Source organism: Meles meles, chromosome X (genome assembly GCF_922984935.1).
Source record: "Meles meles chromosome X, mMelMel3.1 paternal haplotype, whole genome shotgun sequence".
In the NCBI taxonomy this organism is placed as follows: domain Eukaryota; kingdom Metazoa; phylum Chordata; class Mammalia; order Carnivora; family Mustelidae; genus Meles; species Meles meles.
In genome coordinates, this window is record NC_060087.1 from 12581111 (window position 1) to 12602438 (window position 21328).

General features: G+C 43.0%; 1 protein-coding gene across 1 annotated transcript in view; it reads left to right on the plus strand.

Annotated features, from left to right (window-relative positions):
* The first annotated feature begins 17116 nt into the window (after nucleotides 1–17116).
* Nucleotides 17117–21328, plus strand: part of GRPR (gastrin releasing peptide receptor) — a 31234-nt gene continuing 27022 nt past the window's right edge. Inside the window, exon 1 of the mRNA XM_045995855.1 lies at nucleotides 17117–17878. Within this exon, the coding sequence (XP_045851811.1) occupies nucleotides 17466–17878 (413 nt within the window). The 5' untranslated portion in view covers nucleotides 17117–17465. The remainder of the gene's footprint in view (nucleotides 17879–21328) is intronic.

Genomic DNA, 21328 nt, shown 5'->3' on the forward strand with positions numbered 1-21328 from the left:
ATAGCTGGTTTTAGTGACTCGCTTTGTAATTCTCTTATTTTTTTCTCCCCTAGAGATTATTACTTGACATTTTTAAATGGTTTCTAAAATGCAATTTATAGAAAACTTCTTAGTTTCATGGGGCATAGCTAAGTTGAATTGGAACATGGCAAACCCATTTAATTTTGCTGTGAATGCATTTAGAAACTGAGTCTGTTAAATGCTTGTAAACATTCCCAAAGGTCATTTTTTTTTCTTTGTTGAGATAATCTCTCAACATGGCCCTAAAGATGTAGATGAAATGGGGATTTAAATCTCAGCTTTCGTTTCAGTTGAGAGATCTGAGCCTTCTTTCCCTTTTTCTAGAAAAAACAAAATGGAAAGCGCACATTAGTAAATGCTTTCCTCCTTCAGTACCACTTTGTCATGAGGGATCTGGTTTAGCCCTTCTCAAACATTTTAAACCAAAAAACACTTTTGAGACTCATCTGTCTCAATGGTGTACTTTTATGCTGAACTCTTGAAAATTACTATGTTCTCTATATATTCACCAAAGAGATAAAAGAAAAAAAATTGTTTTTATTTTCTAAATATAAAATCATCTATTAAATATGACTTTACAAACTGTACATGCCTCCCAGGTATTCTGATTTGCCCATGTGGAAAAGTACGTAAGTCCTGTCCCAGACTACCAGTGAAGCAGTTACTGTCTATACCTCACCCATATCTACCTGGGTCTTAACCATTTTAGTGGACAGGTCTGATTTCTAGCTGACAAAATCTCATCTCTTTCCCTGAGAATTGTCTCTGGCCACTGAAGCCCTCTCTGACAATTCACAAGGCAGGCCAAGAAATTAACACCCCCTAACTCCCCTAGTAGTCTGAATTGGTGTGTAAATACCCCAGCTCCCTTGCCCCTCCAGTAAGATCATTCTGAGCTATGTGTTCTACACTGGGTCCCAGACTTCCCAGTGTGTTTGGTATTGTACGCTTTATTTCTTCTTTCCCTTCCCTGACACACCTCCCCACTTATCTGCCGGAACTTCCTTAATTATCTCACAAATAAATTATTTGCCCTAAAATTCATGTCTCCGGGCCTGCTTCTGGGGAAATGAAACCAATCAGATAAGACCAAGAAACACATTACTGCCTGATAACAGCATCAGGTAGAATACTGTGGACACTGGGAATACAAATATATGTAGGATATAGTCCCTATTAGAGTCAGTTTGGGTGAAGATGGGTTGAAGCATGTAAGCACAGTGTCCTCTGATATGTATTAATAGAGATGCTACATAGGATTAATGGGCAGTTTCATCACTTTTCAGCTCTGGACCTCAGTTTCACCATCTTAAAAATGGGGCATTGTGAGGACTAAATGAAACAGTGTATATAAAATGCGTAGGACAGCACCTGGCAATTAAATATTGAATTCCTAAGTCATGCACTGAGGTACTTTGGAGCACTGCAGGAAATTCACTATGAGTGCAGCAGGCTATTCTGTTTATGTGTTTGTCTGTTTGTTTCCAACTTTATTGAGGATTAATTGCCAAATGTAATTGTATATATTTAAAGTGTACAGTGTGATGATTTGATATACATATACATTGTAGAATGATTACAGAGATCAGAGATCATCACCTCACGTAGTTAACTCTTTCCTGTATGTTTGTGTGTGAGTGGTGAGAATATCTATTCTCCACAACTTTCAAGTCTACAGTACCATTTATTAACTATAGTCATCAGGCTGTATATTTGATCCTCCAAACCTACTCGTAACTGGAAGTTTGTACCCTTTGACCAACATCCCTCCATTTCCCCCATCCCAAGGCCCCTGGCAACTACCTTTCTATTCTCTGTTTCTATGAAATTAGCTTCTCTCTCTCTCTTTTTCTTTTGTTCTACATATAAATGGTACCATATAGTATTTGTCTTTCACTACCTGGCTTATTTCACTTAGCAGAATAGCTCCCAGTTTCATTTTGTCCCAACTAGCAGGCTTTCCCTCTGTTTTACGGCCAAGTCATATTTTGTTGTATGTATGTGTATGTGTGTTGGTGTGCATATGTAGTGTGTATATACATTATATATAATCACATTTTCTTTATCCATTTTCCTGTGAAAGGACTTCTAGATTGTTTCCATAGCTTCATTCTTGTGAATAATGCTGCAGTAAACATGGCAGTGCAGATATCTCTTTGAAATACTGACTTCTTTTCCTTTGGATACAAACCCAAGAGTGAGATTAACAGGATATTTTACATTTTTGAGGGAAACTCGGGGCTATACAACATCTTTTGGACACTATGCAAATGACAAGCTTGAGGTTAGATCTGGTGACATTACTTTTGATAACATGATGTCTTTGCAAACCTGGTGTTCAGCAGTTGTTGTGGTAAAAACCAAATACCAAGTGAAAATCAATGCAGAACAGAAAATGGGGGAGGTGGTAGCTGATCTGATTCCAAGGTCTGAGAAATTGTACAGTGCCCAGTAGGTGGACACATCCCGCCGTGGTTATTGAATAACTGTGGTTATTGAAGAATGAAATTTTTTTAAAAATATTTTATTGATTTATTTAACAGAGAGAGACAGAGAGATCACAAGTAGGCAGAGAGGCAGGCAGAGACGGGGGAGGGGGGAGCAGGCTCCCCACTGAGCAGAGAGCCCGATGTGGGGCTCGATACCAGGACCCTGAGATCATGACCTGAGCTGAAGGCAGAGGTTCAACCCACTGAGCCACCCAGATGCCCCAAAGACTGAAATTTTTTGAAAATTATTTATATGCATTTTTTTTTCCAAATGCCTGCTAAATTGTTAGGATATAAATATTCAATAAGTTACTTGGACTTAGTTACTTAACAAATGGGATTGTTAGATATTTCTTTTGGCCTAGAAATCCCATGAAAGAAACTACAGAGACACAGAGTACTGTGAACTGAGGAAGTTTTGGAATCTCCAGTTTATTATATTTTAGCTACTTACATAGCTACTTGAAAATTGAAATTAATTTAAAAATATTTGGCACATGCAACTTTGACTATATGAGTCTACTACTTAAAAATCTCTGTGTCCTTACGTGGTTACTAAGAAAATACGAAATTTCTCAGACCTTTATTGTAGACCTTCCATGTTCCCCACCCACCCACCCAACATGCCTTTCAGGTTTAATCTTCTATCACTATCATCTGGCTAAAGCAACATATTCACCATTCCCGGAGTTATGACTTGCTCTCTCTACCACCTTCTTGGCCCAAGATGCACTCTCTTTTCTCTTTATGGTATCCTACGAATTCTTCAAGAATCTTCAAAACCCAAAATAAATTCTACCTTTTCCCTTGAAGAAATTTGTCTTTCTCCTCTGTCAGATGTCATTTCTCCTGCTTGAAACATCCACAGACTTATCATACAACTTTTGTGAACGTTTATCTCATTTATTCCCCCCTCCTTTCTTTTCCCTCTATTAAATGGGAAGTTCTCATATGGTAAGGACCGTTTCTTACACGGGCCTCTATGCACTGCAGTCTTAACTACCTTGAATGGATTATTCGAATGGGTTGGTGAACGGAAGCAGGGATGCATGGGTAGATGAATGGCTAGATAACAAGCTGATGGATGGGTAAAAATATCAATGCATTGGATGGAGGACAGGTAACTAATGGATGGGTAGATGAAGAGGTACGTGGATGAGTGAGTGGATATGTGAATAAATGTTACAGCAGTTTGAAAACCCATTTTTCCTGATATTTTAGTCCCTCATAGTCATAAATTACTGCAGGGTTACCTCCAATTAACAGTCCTTTTACCATTCCATGCCTTATTAGGACTCTTACATCCCTTCTCATCTTATCATGAATTAGAACAAAATCTCCTACTAACCAATAAGATCTGTTTCTCCCAGTCAGTTTTATACATCAAATCATTCTCCCTATCAAATCATTTGATTTGTCTGTCAAAAAAAATAAGTATATTGATTATGACATCTAATTTTTATTATATATAATGTATTTTGTATTCTATAGTCACATAAAGGCAGTGTACTTATAGCAAAAAATCAAGTATCCCCAAAAAATGTGGGAATTGGCTAATTTTATACAAATACGGCTCAAGAGACTATAATGGAGTGGACTATGAAGATCAAACTCAAAATTTGACAGTGATCCTGAGAAAGAGAACTACTGTTCATTGAGCACTGCTATGTGTCATTTAATTTTCACAACTACTTTCTGAATTAGAGATTATCATTCCTATTTTCTAAACGACAAAATAGAAATATACAGAAGTTGTGAATCTAGCCCAAGGTGGCACATTTCATATACAGGGGAAACAGTACTGAGAGTTGCCCAGTTGTTACCAATTTAACACGGCTCAGACCCACACTTTCTGCTCTCGCCACATCGGGCTGCATACGTGGACGCACAGCAGTGAGAGCTAGGAAGAAAGCTTTCGACAGAGAAAAATTGGCCTAGGTTTGTCCTCCACTCCCCAATCTGCAGATCCTAATAACATCAACTGCTTGAACCCAGGAGCCATAACAATTACAGTTGTCTACTTCACATTTCAGAGAATCAAGGAGTAAAAAGGAGAGGAAACTCAGGAGAGAGGAACATAAAGGCAATGGAAGACAAGAGGGCCCTGGGAAATCTGCAGAATTAACTTTATCAATGGCAGAAGCAAAGACTCTTTCCCTGTCTCTCTTCCCCCCACCAGGCCTGTTGAGCATCGGGATCAGACTCCGTTCCATGGCCCTGGCTCAGAAATTAAAGTGGGTCTTGAAGGCGCTTAACTGCTGGAGGTTCTCCGCTAACCGTACTCCTTGTAGCCGAGCAACACATTTTGTCTGGAAGGAAGACCTGAGAAGTGTTTCTCCATGGCTACCATACTTCTTCCGATGAAATGTCTCCTAGGAGAACACCGTGGACGGGAGATGGAAGAAGAGAAACAGGTAAGCTCGCAGCAGACCTGATTTCTGACTGACCCCCACTCAACCATCTCTTAACCTCTCTGGGTCTCAGTTTCCTCAGCTAAAAAAGGGAGAGGGGGTTCTATTTGAAATCTAAGGAATATTTGATTCTAGATAGCATGAATTCTTATCTAGAAATCCCATGGAACTAACATGGTATTAAGAGCATGGACTGGGGCGCCTTGGTGGCTCAATCTTAAAGCGTCTGCCTTCGGCTCAGATCATGATCCCTGGGTGCTGGGATCCAGTCCCACATTGGGATCCCTGATCCCTGCTCCCTGCTTGGCAGGAAGCCCGATTCTTCTCCCTCTCCCACTCCCCCTGCTTGTGTTCCCTCTCTCGCTGTCTCTCTCTCGTCAGACAAATAAATAAAATCTTGAAAATGAAAAAAAAATTAAGAAATAAAAATCTCTCTGGACTTTGGTTCCATCCTCTTTAAGATGGGACTAATAATGGTAATACCTACCTAATGCGGGTGAAAATCAAAAGAGAAGGAGACATTTATTCACACAGTGAATAGTCAGCAGATGCTAGTAATAACTCCCGTCCCCTCACTGCACATCTCCCCACCTACAAATACTCTTGAAAGGACCCCAAGCTTAGAGTGAGCATTTCAGGGGCAAATGGTCCAGGTTAGGCTGGGCTGCAGCTGTGTCTGCAAACGTTAGCCCTGCTTTTTGAATATCCTCATTTTTGAGAAAGGGTAGAAAGCATTTTTCTTCCCAGAGTACAGTGTGTGTTATTTCTGGGTTGCCTCTTCTCATTCATTCTCTGATCTGATTGTTTGCACCTCAATGATTTTTTAATTGAAGGTCTTTAAAAATTGTTAATTGAATTCTGCTCCTCTGACCATTTGAAGTCACTGAGTCTCAAACACTGAGTCTCTTGTGGGTTTTAGAAGCCCATAAACATCATCATGTGCTACAACCTGCTCAGAGCTATTAACTTTCTATTCTTTTATTTTTTGGATGCTTGACAACCAGGCTTCCTTTGCTATGGCCTTAATGAGGCATCACCCGGAAGGCAGCCTCACAGCAGGGGTGGGGGTGGGAGGTGGGGGTCTGGCCAATCTCTTTTTAAAGGCAAGATTCCCATATTTTCAAAATTGATTCCAATGATGATACAGACTCCAAAGAGAAAGACTGTTGTCAATCATAATCATCAAATGTGGAGCTTCCAAGTGAACGAAGAGGATTATATGTTTGGATGATTGGAATGAGGTCTTTCTCATCACAGTAGAACAGCAGGGCTATTCCTTTTGAAAGGACATCCTCACTGTTGGCAAAAGGATGCAGAAGTGGAATTAGGGCAGGGATGAGGGTATGTGAGGGGGAAATAAAAAACAACACATCAAGGCTTGCTCTGATCCTACAAGGAGCCTCTTTGCCATGGGATCAGAAATGGCAAATGTTCCTGGTTGTTAAGAGTCAACCAAGGGCCGCCTGGCTGCCTCAGTCAGTAGAGCATGTGACTCTTGATCTCAGGGTTGTAAGTCTGAGCCCCATGTTGAGTCTAGAATTTACTTAAAAATAAAATCTTGAAAAAAATAGGCATCTGGATGCATAGCAGTGCCTTCAGAAAAATGGTGCATAATTTGCTTTATGTTTCCATAAAGATGTTTCATTTCATTTACTGAAAGAGGGAGCACAGTTGAGGGCCTTGCACGACTGGGAACCAGTGAGCAGAATCCCTTCTCTCTACTCTACATATTAAATTACTTTGATATTAAAGAAATGTGCCTGAAGTCATGAGACAGGAACTGAGCATCCTGTTTATGTCCCTAGAGGCAAAACAAAACAAAACAAAAAGAAAAGAAAAACAGGAAAACAAAAAATACAGGACGCCATTGCTGAGGAAGAAATAGAAACCGCAGCTGCTGGACTCTGTGTTTTTTCCCATTTGTTTTTCAGCTCCCTAATTTGTTTTTCAGCTCCCTAATTTTTTATCCCTAGTTTCTACTCACTTGTATTTCAGCAGACTTTTTCCTTCTTCCTATCTGTCCATTTCACCTCCCAGGAGAACCTTGAAGTCTCTTCAGTTCTACCCTTTGTCCCCTGAGAGGCATGCTTAAGTACCCAGTTATCAGTACACACTTCCTAGCCCCATGTAAGTTCAGGCAAATTGCTTCCCCTCCTCTTAGCTTGTGTCCTCATCTGTAAAAAGCATCCGAATCACTGTTAGCTCTATTACATATCCTCTGTCCTCACTCCTTCCCATAAATCCAGGATCACTCATTAACTAGCAACTTAAGGAATTTAAGGATTCTTATTAATTATTATTAATTTAGCAAAGTAAGGAAAACTGGCTAAAAGAAACAGAAAGGTGAATGCTGGTATAGTAGCTTTCAAGTTGGGAGGGGAATGGAGTGTTAGCCGTCACTGAAGTATGAGAAGGCACTCTCTAGAATTTTTGCATAAGGGTCTAGAATAATCATTTGAGCTCCTATAATTCATATAGGAAAATAGGGATGTAGGCAAAGCCATATCTAGTTTCTCTGACCCCATGATAGAGAGCCCCTTTATTATATCTACTTGGAAAAGAATTTGGACTAAAAATGGATCGCACTCTTTCAGCTTCTGTAGGACTGTAGAAGCAGAATTTAAAATGCATTAATACAGCTGTGGGGAGGAATGGGAAAGGATGACAGAGAGAGAAGGTAGTAAAAAAAAGCAAATCAGTCCCTTTCCCCACTGCACTGAAGAGGTGTTTTCCTAGGCTGACCATCCGCTGGCCAATCTGAAGTCAGTTCCATCCCAAATCATGGGCGCTCCATGGCACTTCAATCTTGGGTCCCCAGATTGATGTAGACCAAAAGAAAGGCATATCTGAATGGTCAGAATGATGCTGCCAACCTTCTGAAAAGCTCCAATGTGTGCCTCAAGCCAAGGCCTCAAAGACATGTGCAGAGTTACTTGGTTGGCATTATTAATCCTGTCAATCCTAGATTATGTTTTAGACATTGTACAAGCTTTTAACAGTGGAGGATTTAAAACCTAAAGAAAACAGACACATGCATAACACGAGCTGCCCTGTACCCTTCATCTACCGTTATCATCTTGGGGCTGGTCCTGTTTCATTTTTACCCCAAACCAGTTCTCCACTTCCCATATGATTTTGAAGAAAATCCAGGCTATCATACCATTTCATCCCTAAGTATTTGAGTAAGTTTCTTTGAAACAGAAGTTCACAAACTCTGGCCCATGGATCAACTTCCTGTTTTATCAATGAGGTTTACTGGGATGCAGTCATGCCCATTCATTTACCTCTTGTCCTTGCCATTTCCCAGAGACCCTATGGGACATAAAGCCCAAAATATTTACTATTTGCCCTCTAAGAAAAAGTTTGATAAGCTGCCCCATCCCTGCTCTAAAAGATATGGACTTTAAAAAACCATAACTAGAATACTATTATCACACCTCGAAAATTACCAGTAATTTACTATGCAGTAACTTGAAATTGTTTAGGAATTTATACCTTACTAAGTGCCTTCCTATTTGTTACTTCATTTGAATCCGCAACAACTCTCTGAGATAAAGCTGGAAAACTTTAATGCCATCTAAATCCCTTTTCTATATGAAGAAACATGGAAGCATCGAGAATTTAAAAGTGATCTCATCAAAGCCAGGCAGCTAATAAGCAGTTTGAATAAGCCTCTGCCTCTGATACATCGTGGTAGGTCAAGGGGAAGTTTGAATTCTGCAGTATGTGACTGATAAACTCCCGTGTACTTCTCAATTCTATTTCATGAGTATGTGACTTGAAGAACCTGGGGTGGCATATATATTTCAGACATGACTTGGAGTTAATTTAAGGCGAACTTCCTTCAAGCAGTAAAAAATAACCAAGTTTTTATACTGGGTGGTGAGTTTCCATTGAACCAGTCTGCGTTTGAAGAGCTACAGTGGCGTCTGGAGAAAAATCTATGGGTAATCCTGTTTCCTCGCATCTTCCTTAGAGAAGAACATGGTGTATCATTTAACAGGCCAGAGAAAAAGGGTGAAATGTGAGGGGTGGAAATTCACTTTAGTTATGCGAGTACCCAGAGTCTGGGGGTGCATCCCAACTTTTTCTGTCCCATAAAGCTGGCTGGAAACATAATAAAAACCAGCCTTTCTCATGAGAAACCTGATGGCATTTTTATTGGTTTGCCTTTGAGATAATACTCCACCTTCGGGAAGAAAATCCATGGGAGCTTGTAATAGTGGGAAATAGTCACAGAAAGTCCAACTGTATTTCAGAAACAATAAGGAAATTAGTTACCATTTTCATATGACCTGAAACTCTCTATAATCAAAGGTCATCACCCAAGCAGTGTCCAGATTATTTAAAATGAAAGCTTGTTTATATTTACAAATTAGCTTTCTTTAAGAAATTGAAAGTGTTGTCCTCATTAGGCAGTTGGCTCCCTGAGAGTAGGGACCATTGCAGGGCCTAGAACTGGGTCTGGTGGGGTAGGGCGCTTCATGTAAGTGGTGTTGAATGGCTACATGGTATCAACATCATTACTTCAGATCTGAGCACAGTCATACTTCTGGTCACCAAAAGGAACCTTTCCCCCCAAATAATAACTCTACAGTGGAGAATCCTGATAGGTACCACCTTAACTAAGTGATCAAGGTTAACATCACCGCTGATAAGTCATGTAGATATCACATAGCCTGTGGTCGGCTGAATAATGGCCCCCGATGATATCCAATTTCTGATCCCTGGATCCTGTGACTGTGTTATATGGCAAAACTTATGTGACAAAAGGGACTTTGCAGTTGCAGTTGGGATGGGGAAATTATCCTGGATTATCTGGGTGAGCCCAATGTAATCTTAAGAGTCCTTATAGGGGCACTAGGTGGCTCAGTTGGTTAAGTGTCTGCCTTTGGCTCAGATCATGATCCTGGGATCCTGGGATCAACTCCTGCATTGGGCTCCCTGCTCCCTGGGAGTCTGCTTCTCCTCTCCCTCTGTCTGCCGCTCCCCCTGCTTACCTTATAAGAGGGAGGCAGAGAGAGATCTGACTATGGAAGAAGAGAACACAACGTGATGACAGAAGTAGAGACTGGAGTGCTGTACCACTCCACTCCACGGCCAAAGAATGCTGGGAGCCTCTAGAGGCTGGCAGAAACAAGGAACAACTCTCCCTGGAGCCTTCCAAAGGAAGCAGGCCTGCCAACATTGATTTTAGCCCTGTAAGACTCATTTCAGACTTCTGGCCTTCAGAATGATAAGAGGATAAATTTCTGTCACTTTTAGCCACTAAATTCATGGTAATTTGTTACAGCAGCAACAAAGACATACTCTCAGATATAATGTGATGAGAAGAGCACCTACTCTCTGTGGTTTCTCTTTCCTGTCTTATAATGAAAAGACATCAGACAAATCCAAATGGAGGCATGCTCTACACAATACCCGACTAGTGAGTGCTCTTCAAAAGTGTCAAGGTCATGAGAAACAAGAAAGCTGGAGGAAGTGTCACAGAAAAGAGGAAACTAAAGAATCATAAGGACTGAATAGAGTGTGGCATCTTGAACTGGATACTGGAACAGAGAATGACAGTGATAGACTGGTGCAATCTGAGTAAAGTCTGTAGTTCAGATAGCCTTACTGTACCCATGCTAATTTCTTAGTTTTGTAGACATCGACAATAGAGGAAACTGGGGGAAGGGTATATGGGAACTCTTCGTACCGTTATTGCAAATTTCTGTAAACCTAAAGTTATTTCAAAATAAAATGTTTACAAAGGAATCCCTCCCAGTAATGTTTATCTCATCAGATCTGTTATGGGGGTGGGGTGGGGATAATACAGGGATGTGTTTTAGGGATTTGGGGGCTATACTGATTGGATTCTCCTGGAAGAAAGGAAGAAATAGCTGGAAAGAGAGATGACTGAGGGTAGAAGGAAGCTGCCACTGAAGGAAGCTGTCACTCTCCACTGCATTGGGTGCCACTGGGTGGTATTAATACCTCAGGCGATCCTGGAGTTATAGGTAAGGGGAAAATGCCCCTGTATCTAACAGAGGGAGAATTAATGGCACAGAACAGTTCAGTGGCAAATCATGTTCATTGAATTAATTTGATTTGCCCAAGCTCACTGAGAAAAGAGGGGAATAGAATATAAGTTGTCTAATTTCCAGGTATATGGTGGCTAGATTAGAAAGATCAGCTCATTCACAATATTTTAAAAATCCATCTATTTCATCCAGAAAAGAAGTTTTGGTGTTACTGAATAACAAGTGGATTTTAGTCTCTATAACTTTCCTAGATTCAATCGTATTTTTCCCCCCTCATACTCTGCCTTACCACTCAAGGTTCAATTCAGGTTTCTAGCACTTGCCTTTTCTGGTATTTCTTTTCTGTTTTGTTTTGTTTCGTCTTTTTGGTGTTTTTCTTTTCTCACCTTCTTCCTCCATTCTACTTGCCAGGTATTACCTATTGCTGCATAACAAATTACTGTAACACAGTGGAGTAAAAGGAAAAACATTTATTAACTCACAGTTTCATGGGTCAGGAGTTTGGCTGTAGCTTGACTGGGTGGTTCTGGCTCCAAGCATCTCTGGAGGTTGTAGTCAAGATGGCAGCCAGGACTGCAGTCATCTGAAGGCTCGACTGGGGCTGGAGGATCCAATTCCAAGACTCACATAGCCGTAGACAGGAGGCCTCAGTTCATCACCCAGTGCACCTATCCATAGGGCCATTTGACCGTCCTCATGACACAGTGGCTGACTTCCTTCAGAGCAAGTGATTCAGAGAGCGTGCACAGAGGAAGCAGCAACATCCTTTGTCATCTAATTTTGGAAGGGACACACTATCATTGCTGCCTCATTCTGTTTGTTAGAGGCCAGTCCCTAAGTGCAGCTCACACTCATGGGGAAGGAAATTAATCTTCACCTCTTGAGGGAAAAAGTACCAAGAACTGATAGATATATTTTCAAACTACCGTATCAGGTGCCCTCTTAGACGTGACTCTGACTGGAAGTTTGATTTTCTACCTTAGGCTTTCTCTGGGAAACCACATTTCCTCCCACAGTTTCACGTGGCTCAAAGTGAAACTTGGCTTTCTTTCAGAAGACTGCCCCCATTGCTCTTCCAAGTTTCCAAGCCCCATGAAAAGTCACAGAATGCTAAGAAAAGAGAAGGGAACTTGAAACGATCCCAAGCTTTCAGGATCTGGATATAGTCACCCGTCTCTTTTGTTCTTGCTGCCGCACTAAAATGTGACATCTCTGATTCTTCTCAAGCAAGGGTTGCTGCAACTTTCAGCAGCTTCTCCGTGGTGCTGCCACTGAATGACATTGAAGTTATGTTCAGTACCCACTGACTTTCACCACATGACCTTGTCCTTGAACCCTGACTTTACTTGATTCTTGGCAAGTCCTTTTCTATACATTTGTACTCTTTGATATTCAGTGTGCTAGTTCTCAGGAAGTCCTCTTAATTATTTACCTCTTTGACTTCAGTTCTCATTTCTGTTGACTTCCTTACTTTCCCTTGTTCAGCTAGTGAACTCAGTATACCTGAAACCAGATTTAGCATTTTTCTCCACGTAGCTTCTTCCTTGCCCTTGCTCTTTATTCTATGAGTCATGAGCCTATGGAGAAAAATTCACCGCCTTTGGCTTCTTGGTTGCCTATTTTCCCTATATTTGTAATGACCTTCTTACCCCTGTATTGTGTCAAAAAGAGCTCATCTGCTGCTCAGTCTGGGACGGTTCCCAGCCACTATCAGGGATATCAAAAAGCCTCAGTTCCGTAGCTCTTCATTAGCTTCAGATTGGTCCAATTGCTGGCTCCGTTCTGAATTTGAGATTCCAGTTTCCTATCTGCCTGGTTTCTTAACGCTTTCTGCCATATCTGCCTAACATTTAGATCATCACTTCTCAGACTATTACAATGTCCACATGAAAACCTGAGGATCTTGTTAAAATGCAGATTATGATCCAGGAGGGCTGGCGTGGTGCCCGAGATTCTGTATTTCTAACAAGCTCCTGGGTAACACCAATGCTGCTGGCTCCAGGGCCACACTCAGTAGCAAGGGCTCATAGCAACCCTCTCCTAAATGTGCTTCCTCACTCAACTTCTTCCTCCACAAAGGGGAAAACACAAGTGCTGTCCAATTGCCAGGCTTTCTGGATCTCACACCACCAGCATCATTGGTCTCCAGCATAGGACAGTGCTCAAATCCTCTGCAGAGGTCATGAAAAATACTGATTCTTGTGTTTCACCTCTAGAGATTCTGACTCAGTAGGTCTTGGGTAGGGTCTTAGAATCTATATTTTTAAGAAGCACCCCAGGCAGTCTTAATGATTTTTTAAGAACCAGTGTCTTACAGACTAAAGTCCAAACTGAAGTCTTAAATACAGTCTTCCCCAACGGATCCAATCTCCTTTATTTTTCATTAATTAGCCCCCTCCAAACCTTTGTTCTAGGCAGGCTATCTCTTAAAAAGACCCAAAGCATTCCCTCCTCTTTACTCCGGCTCCACCTGTAAATTCTACCCACTCTAGAATTAGTCTGTCTTATCTGTGTATGTTCATTGTCATTCCACCAAGAATGCCAACTACTGGAAGACAAACTGGTACGTGCACAGCTGGTAGGAAGAGACTGTCTCCACTCTCTTTAGCCCTGTCAAGTCCAATCGTCCTCCCAAATTCTACCAAGTCACTGCCTCCACCCCCATATTCAAGTCCCATGGGAAACACACTTTTCTGGAAGAATGGAAAATGTGACTCTCTTGACTGAAATAGAAGTGACACCCTGTCCTGACACATAAGAAAGGATGCTGAGTCACACTTCAGTCCTATCTGGAAACAAGTCCCTGGGGACAGGGACTTTGTCTTATATTTGTTCTGTGTTATTTTCATAAATCAAAAGCATCTCATGTTCACCATTAAATGAAATGCTAAGCAAATATCTGAGTATGTCTGGTGATCTGCCAGAAGGTGACACATAATGGTAGGGATGGAGAGAGTCATTACAGCTAATTAGTTGAAATGACATCAAAATTTTCTAATTAGCTTTTGTAAACATCCTTGTGCCAGGAAAACATGAGGTGTTGTACCTCAGTATATCTTTACTCCTAAAATATGATTAGAACAGCCTCCAGTGCCACGGAACACGTAAGGCTAACACCAGCTGTGAGAAATCAGAATCTACCAGCATCCACTTAACTTACTTGGGAAGAAACACTTCTGGCTCAGTTGGAATTAAGAAATAAGGAAGAAAAAAAAAAAAAAGAAATAAGGACGACTCAGCATCCTGGGATGTCTAAAGACAGAGAAACAACATCCAGGAGTCTTCTTTTTTTTTTTTTTTTTTTTTTAAGATTTTATTTATTTATTTATTTGACACAGAGAGATACAGCTAGAGAGCACACAGAGAGGGCACGGCAGGCAGGGGGAGAGAGAGGAGCGGACTTTCCATGGAGCAGGGATCCTGGTGCGGGGCTTGATTCCAGGAGTGCAGGATCATGACTTAAGCGGAAGGCAGATGCTTAACCGACTGAGCCACCCAGGCGCCCCTCCAGGAGTCCTCTTTCTAAACCAAAACTATGCTCTCTGGACCAAGCCTAACAAGAATACATGATCTATCATGACGTCACCCAAACCTGCCTCTAGCTAGTTCCCCAACCCCTCTCTTCCAGTCCAGGTGACTTTCCTGGACCTAAAGCTGTCCCCTGCCCACTGCCATGCTCTTTCTCCTATGCCTCTGTTCTAGGCACATACTATTTTCTTTGTTCAAGAGGCCCTGCCACACAGTCACTCAACCTTTAAGATCAAATGTCACCTCTGGAGAAAAGGTAGTGGCTTCATTCTGGGAAGGGAATGGGTTCTGAATTGCTGCCACTTTTTTTTTTAAGATGGAGTTTATTTCTGTTAAAACAATACTCAAGGAATTTTTCAGAAGATCAAAAGGCCCAGAGATAGCTGGTTTAATATAATATTATAGCCAGGTGCCAGTTTTGAAATCTTCAGGATTACCCTGGGTGGTCTGACATCTCACTAATTCTCCCAGTCCACAAGTGGCGAATTCCTCTGAGTTTTGGCATAATTCACACGAGGCTATCCCTCCAGTAATGATGACCAAAAACAAATGCTAGAAGCAGTCATTGTCATTGAGAGGAAGAAAGGTAAATGACCAGAGAAGAAAGCCACCATAGCAATTTCAAGAAGCAAAGTTATTAATTCAGTATAAAACAAACAGAAGCATTTGCAAAATCTGCATGAAAACCCTTCTTGCATTATTCTTTGAAACCAGGTCCTGTGACTATGAGCTAGAGTAGCTGGGATCATGATAGATCTTATAAGAACATGTATCTTAATATTCTCTCTCTCAGGCTCTTGCATGGTACCTGAAAACTGGCAGACGTGGGATCGATGTCTTTCACATAAATGGAGAAGCTGCTGACTCACCTGTATGAGTAGGCCCTTCTGCCAATTAATGCAAGGTCGATCGATCCCTCTTCTGACTTTATTGGGCTTTTCCAGAGTAAAACCACAACACTAATCTCTCTCAATCACAACAAGAACAACAGTTTTATAGTAAGAGCAGCTAATATTAATTGAGCACTTCCTATGTGCCAAACGCTGTGAAATCTTCACATGGATATTTTCAGTTAACTTCACAAATTATCCCCTCTTTTCAGATTAGGAGCTTGAAGTTGAAGACACCAAGTCATTTAATTTGCCTACGTCGTTTGCCAGGGCAGTAGGTGAAGAAGGCCAGATCGAAGCCCAGAAGCCATCTAGAGCATGATGAAGGTTTAGTGCTAGCAAGTAATCAACACTACCAGGCTCGTGGTTATTGACTCATTACTGGTGATACTGATCTCCCCTGAGCAGCTCTTCCCACTCCAGGCATGCGCAGTCAGATTCTCTACGGCTGGCGGAGGGGAGCACAGGCCCTTTGGATTTGTGGAAGAGCGTGGCGGCCATCTCAGTGTTGTCACTGGCCCGGCTGTTGGAAATTACCATGACAACAAGCTTGGAGGCTTTTTGGGTGGCCTCTGGCCTGGTGATAAGTGTTCTTTACTCCTTATGGATCCCAAAAAGCCAAACCTTCAATGGCAGAACCTGTCAGTAACTGGCTTCCTGTGATATTCCTGGGAGATCAGGCTTCTCCGAAGTCTTGAAGATAAACCCTGGTCACATCTGTGTGAGTTGTTGGCTAAAGGTCCAAACTCAAAACTCGTTACCTCCTCTGCAGAGCCTTTTCTCGCCCCCAGGCAACTCTGAGGTATATCTTACCAGTCCCCCCATTCCTTGGTATTCTACCTGTAAGCCCTTTTCAGTTCATTTCCCACTCAGGGCTTAAGAGGAAAGTTGCTACAAAACATGGCAGGCAGTCGATAAAAATTTGCAAGTAACTGCATCAAAATGCCAGTTGATGTAATTTTTAGGTCCAGTGAGAAAAATCCCATTTTTCTAGAAAAGACTACTGATCTTTGAGATTTGAGAATGCAGCCAGCTCCCGATTTTATTTCTCCCTGGTAAAGGGAACAATAATGGCCTGGCAAATCTATGGGGAAAAGCGTGTGTGCGTGCGTGTGTGTGTGTGTGTGTGTGTGTGTGTGTGTGTGTTCTGCTTCGGCCCTCCCAGACGTCAGTTACTGAAGGTTTAAGGCACAAACCCCATGCCCATTTTTTTCCCTCAGTGACCGCCCGCCTTCAAAGAGCCCTGGGGAAGGCTGGTGGGACAGCTCCCACATGGGCATTCCGGGTGCGTCCGTGTGCATTTAATTCAGATACAGACCGCATTTTATAGCAACTTGAACATGCCATTCTAACGTACTGGAAGAGATGAGAAATGGGGCTATGAGTTCTATCTGGATTCATGGGTTCAGCATGAGCAAGGTTTGCGGTGCCTTTCAGAGGGTGCCACATCCGAAATGAGAGGCCCAGGACATCTGCGGGATGGAGTCTGCGGGCCGGTTCCCATCCGGGAAGAGCCGGCTGCCGGGCAGTGATGGAAGTGTCCAGCAGGGGGCTGGCATTCTCTGTCTATAAGTAGCCCTGGTTCCCCCCGCAGAGCCCCGGTTCAGCGCCGCTGCTGTTTGCTGGTGAAGTCAGTGACGTGCACAGCATCCTGCCTAGAGGATTGGAGGGCTTCTCAGTGCAGTTTTTTTTCTACCCACTTTAAACCTTCAGGTTCGAAATATCAGGAAGGATAGGACATGCCGTATGAAAAGAGCCGGCCAAAAGTTCCTAGTAAACTGCAGCCAGAGAGACTCAGCCTAGAATGGAGGTAGAAGGAGTTGACACAGAGTGGGTTTAATTCCGGCTGACTTTTGTTGTCGTTTGGTTGTAACTTACTGAATTTAGACATGTATTCCGTTGGCCATGTGAGGACAGAGCAGGACCAGCATCAAAATAGCACCAGACCCTTCTGAATGCCACAGTGCATGTGTCCTCAGAGTATCTGTGTCAAGGAAGATAAAGAGCCCAACCTAGATTTTAGCCTCATCTTCGCCCAACTACAAAATCAGAGTTAAGCAACAGCATCTGAGAGCCCTTTTCAGGTGGGAAAGAACCTAGAGGATGGCTCTGAATGATTGCTTGCTTTTGAACTTGGAAGTGGAGCACTTCTCGTACTGCAACATCTCCAATCACAGTGCAGATCTACCCGTGAACGACGACTGGTTCCACCCAGGGGTCTTCTATGTCATCCCTGCCATCTATGGGGTCATCATTCTGATAGGCCTCATCGGCAACGTCACCCTGATCAAGATCTTCTGTACGGTCAAGGCCATGCGGAATGTGCCCAACCTGTTCATCTCCAGTCTGGCCTTGGGAGACCTGCTCCTCCTGGTAACGTGTGCTCCCGTGGACGCCAGCAGGTACCTGGCCGACAGATGGCTGTTTGGCAGGATTGGCTGCAAACTGATCCCATTCATACAGCTCACCTCGGTGGGGGTGTCTGTCTTCACGCTCACGGCTCTCTCGGCGGACAGGTGAGTTCTGGAGGAAAGTCACCTTCTCTTTGGGGGTAGCAGATGCCTTGGGAAATGAGCCACCCGCTTGGGGCAGGCAGAGCTGTTTGCACAAAGGAAGTTTCACTCAAACTCAGTTTCCCTTCCAGGCACGTTGTTCTGGGGATTACTTCTTGAGTTTGACATGTCAGCTTAAGAAAGAAAAGTGAGGGGGTTGTGGGACAAAAGGGGACAAATGAAAAAAAAAAATCTCTGAGCGTAAGATTGACATGTATTTTCTGGAGACAAATCGGTTTAGCATTGCTTTTTCCTACATTCTCCCTCCCTGCAAAATTAATTGGTGAGGAAAAAAAAAATCACACCTAATAGAGTTTACATCCCAGGCAAACATTTCTTAGAAGTAATTCAAAGGCTTCAGAGAATAGAAAAGTCCCACTGAATTTCTTCCTCAAAATATTCTTTTTTTTTTTTTTTAAGATTTTATTTATTTATTTGACAGAAATCACAAGTAGGGAGAGAGGCAGGCAGAGACAGAGAGAAGAGGAAGCAGGCTCCCTGCCAAGCAGAGAGCCCGATGCGGGGCTCGATCCCAGGACCCCGGGATCATGACCTGAGCGAAAGGCAGAGGCTTTAACCCACTGAGCCACCCAGGCGCCCCTCTTCCTCAAAATATTCTTTCAGAAATAAACAAGAGGAGAAAATAGCAGCATTTCTTTGAAATTTAGTTTCCTCAGACCATTTAACTTTTCTCATAGCTGATTTTGTATTTGGCTCTCTGTAACCAGAAAGCTGATTTTTGTAAGTGTCCCTTCAGTGAAATCAAGCATTATGTGGATTTTTTCCCCCTTGAGAAAGTTCCATTCAAGTTTGATTTTGAATTTTACTATCTTTATTGATGTACTTACACATACAGTGCCTTTGGGGAGAGGGGTCGGTAGGGGAGGGAGTCCAGCATTTCTTTCTGGGCAACACTCTATCTGTGAACTGCATTTCTTGTGTGAACGTGTTGGTTAAAAATTCACATTTATTCATTCTTAAAGATTCATATTCATTCCTCGAACATGTACCACGCGTCTATTTTGTAAAAAACACTTGCTTGAGTGAACCAGTCGGGAAATATCTGCAGGTTGTTTGCACACATTGGTGCCTAGATCTAACATGCTTCTGAGCTCTAGAAACTGGACCCAGTAATGTATAGACTCCAGAAACATCACGGAGCATACGGTCAAATTAAGAAAAACTGGAACAATGAACCAGAGACTCTTAAGCTTTGATTCGAAAATGCTCTGTATGTGATGCTGTTAAAGACGTATGAGGATCTGAGCATGTACCAGGAAAGGCATAGAAGCAGCTCTCGAAAGTTTATGCTCTGAAAGAAAACTCCCACATTTTAACACAGACGGTAGTGGATTTTCATTTTATAGGGGAGCAAACAGTCCCCCGGTGATCTGGCTTTGTCAAGTAACGGACGAATAAAGATAGTGTTATCAGTATTTATAGACACATGTTTATACTTAGCTGCCTGAAGTACACTGTTCATTTTCAAAGCTGGAAAAATGAGAGCCCTGAGGCAAGGTTTGCACATCGTACGGGCCAGAGGGGCTTCCTCCATTCCCATTCTCCACTGCCCCCCCCAAGCTGGCTGTCCCCCGAACTTTGGCCCACCAGGTACTCGTGGCCACAGGCAGCCTCACCGGTTGTCCTGGGCCAGCCAGACTCAAGCAGGCAGAAGGTCCGTGGCTCATTCCACAGATGCTAAGGGCATCTCGGGATAGTGGCAAATTTTCCTGATGGGAGGGTAAGATTCTGGACTCCGGGCTGGTGGGTACAGTGGTATAGAAGGTGTTTACCAGCTTCTTGGGCCAGGGTCGGGGGACAGAGAGGAAGGCGAGGCTTCGGAATGTAAAGAGGCCGCTGCCGGGGACCCCTTCCCGAGTTGCCGAGCAGACCGAGTTCCCGGCGGGCAGAAAGGCTCTTTCCAAAGCCTGGTTGCAGCCTTTGCCAGCTCCCGTGTGTTCTCAGCAAGTTTAGAGTCTGCGTGTCCTTCCCCTACTAGAAGCTTCCCTGTACCTTTCTGTGCTTTGCTGAGGTTTTAAAAAGCTGATGAGTCCCGTGAATCACAGGTAGTGCGTGTAATCAATTTCGACAAGAGTAAGTACTGAGCTAGTTAAATCAGGTAAGCCTGGGACACCTGAGTGGCTCAGTTGGTTAAGCGGCTGCCTTCGGCTCAGGTCATGATCCCAGCGTTCTGGGATCAAGTCCCATATCGGGCTCCTTGCTCGGCAGGGAGCCTGCCTCTCCCTCTGCCTACTTGTGATCTTTTTCTCTCTCTGTCTCTCTCTCTCTGACAAATAAATAAATAAAATCTTAAAAAAAAATCATGTAAACTTGTACTTATCCATTGAATCTCATTTTTACAAGCTATCAGGGTCTTATAATAACCTCATGAGGATGGCAGGGCAATCAGAGACACACATACTCCTTTTTTCTCAACAAGTTACTATCTATATACAGTAACGTGAACAAGTGTATAGCTCAATGGGGTTTTTACTTATGTCTTCGTAACCACATAACCGCCACCCAGATGGAGATACAGTCCACTTCCAGCCCCCCAGGAGTTTCTTCTGCGCCTTGTTCCAGTGAATGCCCACCCCCAGAGAGGAGCAGTCACTCTTCGGAGTTCAGTTAACACAGATTATTTTTGCCCGTTCTTTAACTGCATATAAAGGGCATCATGGTTCTTAGGCTTATCATGTCTGAGAGAGTCACCTGTGTGGGTGCGCACCGCAATGGTTTCTTCTTAACTCTTGTGTGGCATTCCGCTGTAGGAATATGCCTCCGTTTCTGTATCCATCCGAATACTGATGGACATTGGGTTGTTTCCATAATAACCCACTCTCGGTGTTCTTATTCATGACTTTTGGGGAACATACGTGTTTATTTCTCTTGGGCTTGAGCCAGGGAATGGACCTGCTGGATCATAGGGGACACATATTTGTTTAGTAAGCATTGTCAAAGAGTTTTCTAAAGTGCTAGTCTGTGTTTGACGGCGAGGTAGAAGGATGAACCAGCAGACCCTCCAAATGGGATGATCAGCCCCCACCCTCAATCTACAGCCTCGGGGGGTGCCGAGGTGGGAAAGTCAGTGGAGTCAGGCCTCCCTGCCCCTGTAGGTTCGCCTGCAGCGCTGGGACTCATCCCCACCTCCCTGCTGCAGTCCTCCCTCCCCCCAGACCAACTTGAATCTTTGTTACTCTGAAGGGAATAACAGTTTTCTGGAAAAGTCTGTGCTCCTGCCACCGTGTCAGAGGGAGACTTCAAGGCAGTCCCAGAAACCAGAATCTGGGGTTCACACAGTTAGCCAATTGCAGATTTACATTCAACCCCTTCACTTCTGGTCCCTGCCTTCCCTCTCCTTCCATGCTTTCTTCCCCTAGACTCGCACCGATGTCCTCATACCTCAGACTGAAT